Source organism: Pongo pygmaeus, chromosome 5, assembly GCF_028885625.2.
Source record: "Pongo pygmaeus isolate AG05252 chromosome 5, NHGRI_mPonPyg2-v2.0_pri, whole genome shotgun sequence".
NCBI lineage: Eukaryota > Metazoa > Chordata > Mammalia > Primates > Hominidae > Pongo > Pongo pygmaeus.
Window position 1 is genome coordinate 123471708 of NC_072378.2, and position 13417 is coordinate 123485124.

The following is a 13417-nucleotide window of genomic DNA, read 5'->3' on the forward strand; positions in this document are numbered from 1 at the left end:
TTGAAATGAGAACTGGTAGAATTTAACAAAAGAGAGAGAGATTTTTGCAGTTAGCTTCCTATATGCCTCAGTGTTTGAACCATGTGAAATATTACATATTGTAAAAATTGAATGACATTTTAAAAGAATTAAGCTAACTTTTAGAGTGGGGTAACTTCTCTTTTAAGAGGATATATCAAGCTGAAATTCACAATTTGTGAAATTTAACCTGTGTAATTTGACAAGATATTTAAAAACTAACAACTTAATCTGTATGATAAATTATATTAATACTGACAACAGTGAAATACTGAATATTTTGGAAGGACCTTGTGAATCATAAAAGCAAATCTAATTTGTTAATTTTGCTCTATCATAATTGCATGTTTGGCAATCCATGTTTGATTGACAACAATATTGCCCTTAGGTCAGATAAATTAGATTACACTACAAAACCACAGGACGACACATTACCAGGAAACACAGTGAAAATGACTTGTATGGATTACTTTAATTTTCGAATATAATAAAAATAGTGAACATAAGACAGAATATAAACCAAAAATGGTAAAATACCTGTTTTTATAGATGGAGGTTCTCTTTCTCGATGTTCAGCTTTTTCTAGAGAAAAAAATCAAAATTCACCGGCAATCTGTGGATTCTTTGGCAAATATTTCTCATTTATATATTTGCAAGTGATCCTCAGTTTACCCAAGAGGCATGCCCCAAAGTCGTTTTCATGTAATTTGAAACAAAGAAAGCATATTGCCATAAAAAAAACATTATAAACAGGGTTAGGTTCATTCTCAGGACATCCAGGAAAAGGCTTTTTTTTACATTTGGCTGAAAGACAGTATTAGGGTTTTATCCCTTTGGGGGCTGTGTTGTATAAGAGGATAGAATATGGCAAAAAGGAGAATAAGAATATTGTTTTATTTGCTGAAAATTGAGTCATTGTTTGGGGACATTTTTAGTGGATGGTATTTGTCTTTGACATTTTACCAACTCCTCTTTTTTCCTCTTTGAATCCTAGTTACCTTCTTGCCAGTTAGAAGCAATGCACTGCTGAACACTAGTTTCTTGTTGAAAATTTAAACTAAATCTGCTGTATTCCAGAGAGTGCCACATTTTGTATTTTTATTGACTTGTACCACCCTCCCTTTCCAGGTTTTCTTAAAACTCTCATAGCTGAATCTCACCTATTCTAGGATATGACAAAAGGAAATAAAAATGTATGAGTAATTGACATCCCTCTTAGTTCTCTGAAAAATGTTTGATTGAAAATTTTAAAGAGATCATTCTCTTTCATCAAAAGTGGAATTTAAAGTCAACCATATAGGTGGGATATCTTGAATGGGATTGAGAATATCTGTCAATTGAGTAGGACTCTGGAACAGACCAAGTGTTACCTCTAATGACCTCTATGGTCAGTTCTTCTGAGCTGTTCTTGATGTTTACTTGTCCTTTCTTTCCCTCACTCCTGAATTTGGAGTTTCTCTAAATTTACTAGTTTTTCCCCAAATTATGCACCAACAGTGAAATAGGTGGGAAGATATGGGACTCCAGGTGTCATCAGACTAAACAGATATTTGTAAATTAGGAACTGATACCATTCAAGAATAAACTTCCATGAACTGAATTTGCATAAATGTTATAGTGAATAAGCATTCAAAATAAAAGTAAATGAAGCCAATATTCAAGGTATTAAACTGTTATAACAGCATTAATAATAAATCAAGGGAACAATAATAATATAAAATATATATTCAAAATACAATTCACAGGTTCTAGGATGTGAATATGTTCTGATTAGAGTCATTCGTTTGTGCTATATCTCCTAAACCACTTATATGTATTCCTAAGCTGTGTCACACTTTCACCTTTGGGTCTTGTGAAGCTATTTTGCATGCAAGAGCCAGAATATATTTGACCAACAGCCATTCACGCATTTGTCTAAGCTTGTGTTTCACAAATGTACACCATTCAATGACCAACATCACAATTTTGACACAATATTGAATATATTTACTACCACAGTGGGTAAATATTTATGCCTTCCTGAGTCCAAAAGTCATCTTTAAACTCTTCATCACTATACTCTCTGCGTCACACCTGTACAGTGAAATGAAGGATCTTCAAAGTCCACATTCTTAAGGACATTTCATCATTGTAATGGACAAATGGCAAAATGTTTATAATTAAATGGATTTCTAAATGCCAAAGTTACCTACAGTTTAATTAATGCAGCTTAAAGCAAACAAATTAAAAACAGTATATGGTTCATAACACTGACAATTGTATATCATTTCATTTTCTTTTGTTATTCATTACGTATGTTTAAAAGATTTCCAACCTACCTTAACTTACTGTGAGTGGTATTTTATAGCCTATATGGATTCCCTCTTTTAATATTAACAACAGTGACAGACATCTAGATATTTCTTTTGTATAGTTATAATCATTAATTAGTAGTGAAACACAAGAATGTTAAATCAATGCCATAGCAATAACATTAATTTATCACTAACAATTAAATAGCAATAACATTAATTTATTATAGTTATTTAGCCACAGACAACACTGAAAATAACATTTTTCTTAAAAAAACTAAGCAAAATTGTTAAAGCTGAAATGATCAAGCGATATTTCTCAGCTGTTATTCTATTCATCTCTTACTTGTTGGTTTGGGCTTGGCTGTGGAGAATGGAGGGAAGCACATGGCATATTGATGAGTACAAACCATGGAAAAAATAACCGTTTAGTATTTGTATTTACTTATTCTTAGCTTTAGGTCCCCTCCTTAGCTTAAACTTAACCTGTTTTCTTTGACCACTAATATTTTACTGTCAGCAAATACATTAATCGAACTGCAAAAACCTAGTAAGACACATGCTATGCACATAAAATTTAAAACAATCTATATGAGTCACAAATACATTGAGCTAGCTTCTTCATAATTCCGAAACATCTATACAACTGAATGAGATACTCAGGTGGCCATATTAATACCTTAGGGTGCAAATTAAAGGAACATTTACTAAAATTATAAACTTAGGCAGTGGTTGGAAGAAAGTATAATGGTCATATGAAGTAATGTGAAAACGGCCTTATGAGATTTCTTTCTTTCTACTTACAAACTAGTCTATAATTTCTATAAATAATTAGATCTCTCCTGAATTCTATTATATTTTTTCCTCCAAGAAACTATTTAAATCCTTATTTTCTGATTATCTCAGGAGAAAAACATGTTTCACAGAGTTTTTCTTTTGGAATGATTATTAGTAAGAGATGGGACTCTCTTAATGGCTGAGGTGGGTAGGATTTCTGTCTTGGAATCAAACAGAGGAAGTTTAGTGACTCAGATGTGAATTGATTTCAAGAATCATAAGTTTTCTTTTTCCTTGCAGGAAAAACTTCTGAATTGAAAGAGTATGTGTCTTTTCTTTCTCATATGAACTAATGACAGATGGAGTGTTTTTACTTTAATATTTTATGTTCTGTTGATAAAGCAGACTTTAAAGTTATATAACCATATCCCTCTCTATGGAGCTTTCATGAAAGTAAATTATTCCAGCTAATTTATAAATAGTAGAAAGTTTCAGACTTCTGTAATTTTAAGATTTGAGGAAATGTGATTTAAAAATAAGATTAAACACCTAAGTATACATGGTAATCAATGCATTATATAGATTTTCTCATGAATTACACATAAGCTTAGGTCAATCACACTTAAAGTTATGCTACTCTAGTTATTAATTTTTAACAAAAATTATATTGAACATATTTTTAGTTATTCACAAGAATTCAGAATGTTAGAAGTTATGGTACTAAAAGCCTACACACTTCAGTGAAGGGGTGTGTGTGTGTGTGTCTGCATGCACACATATGAGTGCACCACATAACATATAATGAGACATAGAAAAAAGATATAAAATACCTTATTTACCTGTTTTTTCTATTGTGACAGCTTTTGCCTGCTTGAGAACTTTTTCTTCTGTGATAGGAAAAAATGTTAACACAAGTAGGAAATTTGAATACATCAGTGACATATTTCAACCATGATTTTTGTATTCTTTTGAAATAGTGCCAATGCCAAGAAAAACTTGTTGCCTCAATAAAACAGCAAAAACATCTATTCAAATTGGATGAAAGCACAAAGAAAATCTGTCCAGCTGAAATGTCCTTTGCAGCTATCTTTCTATAGAAGTTTTCCTAGCTTAAATTGTTCTCTAACATGCCAATATGAACTCTATGTTTTGCCTTCTCTGTATTTCAGTGTATTTATCTGCCCAGAGGTACTGCTTTATAAAATATATGTTCCCTTACTATTATTAAATTAGAATAGGAAGAAGCAATTTTTGATCTTCTTGTACCGATACCTCCCTGGGAATCCAGGAATAGGTGGAGAACCCAAATTTCTTACAGTGTGAAGCTGGGGAAGAACAAAGTTGATGCATTTGTGGGATGTCCTCTGTTCTCAGTGATTTTTCATAGTCAAAGATGTTTGGGTCAAAGTAAAGAGATTATTGCCCTGATACTACATGAAATTAAACTTCTCAAGCATTTCACACTGGGTATGAATCAACTGATCAAATATCCTAAGTAGAAAGTTTCACTGGATAACAGAATTTAAAGAGCATGGTGGTGTTTACTGAAGTAAAAGAGTTGTTCCTATAAGACAATGCATTTGATGTATGCTCAGAGACTAAAGTCTGTCACTTCTCTTTATTTCACCTCAAATTGGCTAATATTTGGGACATAAGAAAATAACAATGTTTCATTTAATGAGGAGCTTCTGAAAGTTGTTTCTAAGGTTCTGCTTTTGTCAATACAGACAGCTCTTCTCATCTCTCCACACTCCAGCCCTGCTTTCCTTATTCCTATATTTTCTGCTGTTGGCAGACCATAGTTTTTTTAAAAGCATATGCAAAACAAATCAAACAGACCAAAACCCATTGTATACAGATTTTCTAAAGTACTATTTATAAAAGTAAGCAAAGGATTTCCTAAGACTTGTTTAGAGAAAGTATGTTTTTCACTTTTCAAAGATTCTGGCCTAACTATATTCACAACATAGGGTACGTATTTCAGCCTGGAATGAAAAATAATATTCTACAGAATAATCAGGGCTTGGGTAGCCTCAAAATTAAAATCATATTTAATTAGCTGAAATAAAAACTTGTTTTTATTCTTAAATAAAAATTAATTCACAACCTTGTTTTGATAAATTATGTATCTTTTTTTTTTACAAGCAGAACACATTAGCTTACTTCTACTTTCTACAAAATGCAAGACCAGGAATAAAAAGAAAATAAGAAAGGGAAGGAAGGGTGAAGAAAAGAAAGAGTCAGGAAAAGAAGCATGGAGAAATGTTGATTTCTTCAGCATTTTTGGGACTTTGAGAGTTTAAAATGATCATATTTGAATAAGCCAATCTGAACTACAAGTTTGCTCAGAATGCCTTGCCCAAATCAGAATAAAACAGAAAGTATAGAGCCCATTCACCTAAGTGCTGGGTGACTATGGTTTTTGTGCAAAGCTAACTCTTTGATGGGAAGGGAAGACTAGTTGTCTAGTTACATCTCACTGGTTAAGTTCTCAGTACAAAAAAAAAATTCTGAAGATGATGAAAATTGGAGATGGTCTAGAAGCTTATGACTTAAGACATGAATTGTCCCAAATAACTTTAGACTTGACTCTAAACTCTTCCTTCTACTAAAATTAGAACATTGAGAGGTTATTTGAGACTACAAATACCACCTGCAAAATACCTGGTTTACCATGAGGAACAGTCTTTTCTGATTTCACTATGTCTTGTTCTGAAAATAATAAAAAGAAAATCTTTTTAGGTATTTAGAAGCTGGGAAAATAGCTAGCAGATTTTAGCAAATATGCCCATACAGAAAAAATATTCTGAAATCTTCATATCATCCTTGTTTCTATGTAAAACTTAAAGGTTTTAGTTCATGAAAACAATATGCCAAGAATTCTTATTTACAAAATTTTTGAAACTACAGTTTTCAAAACACAGGCTGTAATAAAACATAAATATAAAAGCACAGATTGAAAATACATGATTTTGAAAACATTTCAAATTTTTTTGTAAAAAACTCTATATAAGCATAAAAGATAAAATTAATACATACTGTGTATTTTCACTTTTTCAGATATAGCTAAAAATAAATAAATAACATATTAGATTAAATTACCTGCAAAATGGAGTATTTAACAATAACAAATATAACTGGTTATTGTAAATAGAACTAGGCATAACTAGCTTTAAATAGTATTGAGTTTCTGGTTAAAGAAAAGTAAAACTGGCAAAAATACAAAACGCTTATATCTGGTAAAACATATCCACCCACAGCAGATAAATATAATCAGGAAAATAAATAATAAAATAATAATAAATCATAATATTTGTAATGTAACAAGGCTGTCATGAGCCTTAATATATTGTAAATACATCATAAGAGCAACTATATTCAAGCTTATGATCAGTTGCCAGGGAAGTTCTGGTGAGAACTTAGGGGCTGAGGTACCATTGAATATGTGTCTAGATTTCTATTCTTGATTTGTTGATATTGAAGAATCTTGCTAAGTAATCTTTTACAATGAAGAAATAGCTACCATAGAGCCTGAGGGTTTTTTTGAACTTGCCTCAGGTCAACAGCTAGTTGGTACCAGAGGTATGACTTAAACACTAAATAACAATGTAGACTTGGAAAGGTCATCCTTTTCTTAGGTCAATGCTACCTTCTAATAACATGATAGCATTTTAGGGACAATCTCTTAATGGGAGTACCCAGGGTTTGGTGCAAATCAGACATGGGGCAGACCCCTAGCTTCAACATTGATAAACTTGAAAATCTTGGAATAATAACTTATTTTCTAAACTTGATCTATTGAACTGCTTCTTCAGATATTGAGTATGGGTAATAATTGTCATGCTGTCTGTTTCTGATAATGATACAATGAAAATAAAAATCCTATGCTAGTCCTTAGCTCAAAATAGATGCTTAATAAATTCTTGCTCTCATTCCCTTCAAACCACAATAGTCTATAACTTTATGATTTTATAATTCTGGTATATTACTGGAAATACTTCAGAATTATAAAAACAAAGCCACCAGAATTATGAAAATAAAGCCATAAGTTAAACATTATTATTATTAATTTCATAAAAACCTTAGAAATGTCTCCAGAAACCTAGAGTCTCTGTTGAGATTTATTTAATGCCATTTTCTAGGTGTTTTAGTCTAGGGAATATTCCCATTCTCACCTAATCCAGTGCTATAAAATCATGTTGAGCAACGGAGTTGACAAAATAATGAGGACCTTGGAGACTCTGTGCACGTCTCCCTAGTGAGATGTAAGCCTCTTTTAGTATTTAATAAAATAAAGATAATGTCAACTCTGAATCTATATAAAATAAAGCTCATGTTACTTGGTTTTGCTTCTTTTTTAATTTGGGGCTCTGAGGGAGAGAAAAGGCAGAAAATTTAAAACCTGAAAAAATAAACTAGAATACAAATTAATTTTTAGAAATAATTTTATTTGGTTATCATAATTGGGAGGATGAGGCAGGAGAATTGCTTGAACCCAGGAGGCAGAGGTTTCAGTGAGCTGAGATCGTGCCACTGCACTCCAGCTTAGGTGACAGAGCGAGACTCCGTCTCAAAAAAAAAAAAAATTTACTAAAATTTATTCCAGTTTTAACGCTGGTTTGCCAATGATGGACTATTAAACACGAAACAGAAACATGCTTTGCACTTGTCTGTGAAGTTGTTGCTATAGCTAATTCTTTTAAATCTAAATTTTCTACTTTTTTCTAAGATGATTATTGCAGGAAATAGTTCCAAAGTCAACATAAGATAAATTATTTTAACAACAAGAGTTGGAAGAGACTCTTTGAAATAGATCTAATTGGGTACTTACGTGATTTAGGAATTGAGACAAATAGTGTTATGGCTCAAATGTGTTATCCCAAACAATCTGTTGAGTCCTAACCCCCAGTACCTCAGAATGTAACCTTATTTGGAAATACGGTTGCTACTGATATAATTAGTTAAGGTAAGATGAGGTCATTCTAGAGAAGGGTAAGTTTTTAATCCAATATGACTATTGTCCTTATAAGAAGAGGAGAAGAGACACAAAGAGAGAGACACAAAGAGAGAAGATGACCATGCGATAATAGAGGCAGAGATTGAAGTCATATATCTTCACACCAAGAAACACCAAGGATTGCTAGAAAACACCAGAAGCTAGGAGAAGCAAACAAATATTCTCCTCTACAGGTTTAAAAAGAAGTGTTGCTTTGTCAACACCTTGATTTTGGACTTTTAACTTCCAAAATTGTGAGAGAGAAAAATTTCTCCAGTTTTAAGCAACACAATTTGTCATATTTTATTGTAGCCATCCAAGGAAACTAATCAATTTTGGTTTAGGAACATAGGTGCTGCTGAAACAAATACCTGTACATGTAAAAGTGGTTTTGAAATTGGGTAATGGGTAGAGTCTAGAATAATTTTGAGACAGTTAATATAGAAAGCCTAGATTGCTTTGAAGAGACTATTGGCAGAAATATTGACATTAAAGGTTATTCTGATGAGGGCTCAGAAGGAATTCAAGAGAGCTACAGAGAAAGCTCTTGTCATTTTAAATGATACGTTTCTGACTTAGTCCATTTTGTGCTGCTATAATAGAATATCACAGACTGGGTAATTTACATAGAACAGAAATGTATTTCTTATACTTCTAGAGACTGTGAAGTTCAGGATTAAGGTATTAGTAGGTTTGGTCTCTGGTTTGGAAATAATGCCTTGCTACTGTGTCCTTCAGAGAGAAGGAATGCTGTGTTCTTATGGGGCAAAGCCAAAAGGGGAAGACAGCAGGCTAGCTGAACACTGCATGGAGCCTCTTTTACAGGGGCCTTGTTCCCATTCAAAAAAGAGGAGCTCTCATGGCCTAATCACCTCTTCAAGGCTCCAGCTGTCAATACCATTTATTACACAGGTAACAGATAAATTTTGAGAAAACACATTCAAATCATATAGATATATATTATTGTAAGTAGAAGTAGAATGTTGCTAGAAATATGAGTTTTAAAGATGAGGTCTCAAGAAAATGAGGAACATGTTATTGGCCACTAAAGGAAAGGTAATATTTGTTATAAGGTGGCAAAAAACTTAGCTTAACTGTGTTCTTCTGTTAGGTGGAAGATGGAAAGAGTAAGTGAATACTTAAAAATTTAGCTAAGAACATTTTCAAGTAAAGTATGGAAGGTGTAGACTGATTTCTCCTTGTTGTTTATAATAAAATGTGAAAAGAAAGATACACATAAATTGAAGAAGAAACTATTTGTCAAATAAGAACTGGCACTTACTGATTTGAAAAATTCTCAGCTTATCTAGACAGCGTGCCATGGAGATAGGGCCAAGGATGCGGTTGGACAAACTTTTGCTAAAGAGATTAGATGTGTGACTCATGGAGCCACTTCAGCAGAAGACAGAAATAGAGATGTGGTTATCCAGGAAACATCTGTGGAGGACCCTCTTATCTAATGGCTTAGATGCCCCATGAATTGAATATGACACTAGTCAGGTTTTCAATAATTTTAAAGAAGCAAAAACAATGCCAGCTGGGACAAAAAAGGGACAGAGACATGATAAAATGAAGGGATAATGAAGACATGATAAAATGAAGGGATAATGACTCCAAGAGAAAAGCCATGAATTCAAATGCCTGGGTTGATGGGACCTCCTGTGGCAGAGAAGGCAGGGCTGTCAGCTCACTGAGCTACGAGGGCAGGGCCACTGTTCTACCAGTCCCAGAGTACAGAGCACTGAGCCAGAAAGAATATTCTCAGGCTTTGAAATATGCTAGGTTTTGGATTTGCTTAGGACCCAGGACCTCTTTTTATTTTATTGCAATTTCTTCCCTTTAAAATGGGAATGTCCATCCTATACCTATCTCATCATTTTATTTTGGGAGTAAATAATTTGTTTCATGTTTTCACAGGTTCAAAAAGAGAAGAAGAATTTTGCTGCAGGAAGAATCATACTCCAAGTTTTATATATAACTGATTTAGATGATTTAGATAATGAGATTTGGAACTATTGATGGATATTTAGATGAAATTTTGGACTTAGAACCATGCTAGAATGGTTAGGACTTTTAGAAATGTTGGGATGGGGTGAACATATTTTGCACCTATGGAGGACATAAATTTTGGGCCAGCCAGAGAACGGGCTGTTATGGATTTAATTGCATCTCTCCAAAAGGTATGCTTACATCCTAACCTCCAGTGCCTTAAAATATGAACTTGTTTGTAAATAGGGTTATTGCAGATGTAATTAGTTAAGATGTGGTCATGGGGCAGTAGGGTGGGTACTTAATCCAATACGACTGGCGTACTTATTAGAGGAGAAGGGTTTACAGAGCTAGAGACACAAAGGGAGAAGGTTTCCATGAGATGATGGAGGCAGAGATTGAAAGTGATGTGTCTACAAGCCAAGGAACACCAAGGATTGCTGGAAAACACCAGAAGATGCAAGGAAGGATTCCTCTCTACAGATATCATGGAAAGTATGTCCCTTGTGACACCTTCATTTTGGACATCTACTCTCCAGAACTGTGAGAGAATAGATTTCTGTTGTTTTAAGCCACCCAGTTTGTGGAATTGAAGCCACCCAGTTTGTGGAATTTTACTACAGCAGCCCTACAACAATAATACAATTATGAAACATTAAACAAAATTTTAACTATGTTCAGAACCAGACAGTTGAGTGTTCTTTTGAAAAAGTTTCTACTGCCTACTGTAGCCTTCAGAAATGTTCATCTGACTCAGAAGCCTCGAAAGAGAGAAGGATGAGAGCAGATGTTTTGCTGATTGAATGTCTGTGTCCTACAATAATCAGAGAAAATTTTGGTTTTGTGGGAATCAATTCAATTACTCAGTTACTTCTTCTGAACCATGTAAATTTCTCAGAGATTTCACCTATGCAAATAGAGTTTTTTCTAGAAATGGGTAGCATAGAGAAATATATATTTTGTTAGTTTTTTTTAAGTTGGTCAAGGATAAAATTTGATATAATATTTGTACTAGGACATGACATTTGCAAAGAGATATTGTGCTATTTATTCTAAACATGGAAATCACATATGTGTATAAATAAAATATACATACCTGGCTTCTCTTCTTTTTTTCCTTGTAGTTCTAAAAATATAGATGAACATTAGTAATAATGATTATAGAAAGATATTAATTTCCTATACTCGTGCATATTTATTTTTATATAATTATTTTCTGTTATTCATTGGTTTCAATCTCATATTAACTTTGAAAAGTTAATGTCATATTAACCATATTCTTATGATTGTGGCAAACTAGTACATAACAACAGATTCCTCACTATTATTCCAATAAGAAATCTTTTGAGAACCAGGCATGGTGGCTCATGCCTGTAATCTTAGCACTTTGGAAGGCCAGCCAGGTGTGTTGGTGCGTGCCTGTAATCCCAGCTACTGGGGAGGCTGAGGCACAAGAATCACTTGAGCCTGGTAGGCAGAGATTGCAGTGAGCAGAGATCACACCACTGCCCACTGCCTGGGCAACAGAGTGAGACTCTGTCTCAAAAAAATTTTTTTTGGGAAAATAATGGAAATGTGAGCTGAGATTTTTAATGACAAGGTAAGGAAAGATACTTCCAGTGAATAAAGGATAAAGGAAAATTTTGGTATAGCATTTTCTCAGAAATACATGTAAGAAAATGAGCACATTGTCTACACAAAACAAGCCTTTGACTTTAAGCAAAATATTCAACATGAAATCAAGATAAATAACAGCATGCATTTAAGATTTGTTTTACGTATGTGTGTACATATGTACGCATTTGTTTATTGAGCATGCATATAACATACGTGGAGGTTTAGGCTTGACCTCTTTGCCTAGAAAAAAGTAAAAAAATTATTAAAGGCTGAGTCATACAATTCTTATTGACACTATTGAATATGATATAATATCTTTGAAAATAAAAATCAAACAATATAGACCCCACCTATCCTTTTTTGTTGAAATTCTATAGAATGTGTAACTTATGGCTAAGTTCTTTAGTGCAAGATTGGCAAACTTTTTCTGTAACAGTCAGATAGTGTATATTTTCAGGTTTTAGGCCATACAGTCTCTCACAATTCTTCATTTGTGTGAATATAGAAGTAGCCATGGATAATAATGTAAATAAATATGACTGACTGTGTTCCAATAAAACTTTATAAAAACTAGTGGCCAGTCTGTGGGCCATTTTGTCAGCCTCTGCTCTATTCACAGTCAGTTTTAATTTTCTGTCTTTTCTGCAGCAACAAATATTTGAATAGTCAACACTTTTCTCTGATTCTGTTTTCTTACAAATGCCATCTAGTACCTGTCTGTCACTGTTCAACTCAACTTTTTAAGGAATATCATCTTTACTTGTTTTTTCTACTTCTCACTCCCACTTCATCATTAATTCACTGTAATCTAGTTTCTAGCTCCACCATTCTATGGATTATCTCTCTGGTCACCAATTTCATTACTTTCCAAGACTAATGAACACATTCGACCATATTGATCACTTTCCCTTTCTTTTTAAATTCCTGTTCACTTGGCTTTGGGAAAGGTAAACATAATATGTATGCTCTACTGTAATGGGATAAATATTAATACTGCCTTCTTTTAATTTCAGAACTATCCTAGTGACTTTTTCTTTTAGCAAAGATAACATAACAGGGGTCTAATTACTCCTCATACTGGAAATTAAGGAAAACAGACAAAATATATAAAACAATGGTTTTAAAGATATTGAACATCAGACAACAAAGAACAGTGATACTTTAGTGATGGGAAACAAATGAGATATACCCTGTGATTGCTTCCGCTTAGTGCTTGGAGAAAGTTACAAGGCCTTAGTGCAGCAATGAGTTGCCTAGCAACTCAGCCTAGGCAAATCACAGAGCTTATAAGATGGAGCTGGGAGTCTGGAAAGGCCAAGACAGTCAGTGATCACAGATCAGAGTAAGGTAGAGTAGAGAGCAGCAGAGAAGAGGAAGGGAGTTCTGGAGATGTGTGGAAGGTGCCATTAAGTCATCAGAAGAGCACTGAACAGCATATACACACAAAGAAACTACTTGAGGCCAAGGAAAGAAAAAATGGAAAGAATTCTAAAACTTTATAATAAGCTTTGAAGTTCAATAGTGTCAATCTTCCAACTTTGTTCTTTGTCTTCAGTACCGTGTTTGCTATTCTGGATCTTTTTCCATTCCACATAAACTTTATATTCAGTTTGTCAACACACACAAAATAATTTTCTGGGAATTTTCCATAATTGCATTGACTCTATAGGTCAATTTGGAAAGAACTGACACCTTCATAATTTTGAATCTTCCTATCCACATATAGTGT

The 13417-nt window shown here is 33.5% G+C and overlaps 1 protein-coding gene across 1 annotated transcript in view; it reads right to left on the minus strand.

The window, feature by feature from the left end:
• TRDN (triadin) overlaps positions 1–13417 on the minus strand; it is a 421845-nt gene that overhangs the window by 56920 nt on the left and 351508 nt on the right. The window contains exons 25-30 of the mRNA XM_054492187.2: positions 11902–11928; positions 11168–11197; positions 6126–6152; positions 5751–5798; positions 3926–3973; positions 556–600 (exon numbers count right to left, since the gene is read on the minus strand). Coding sequence (XP_054348162.2) covers positions 556–600; positions 3926–3973; positions 5751–5798; positions 6126–6152; positions 11168–11197; positions 11902–11928 — 225 coding nt within the window. The remainder of the gene's footprint in view (positions 1–555; positions 601–3925; positions 3974–5750; positions 5799–6125; positions 6153–11167; positions 11198–11901; positions 11929–13417) is intronic.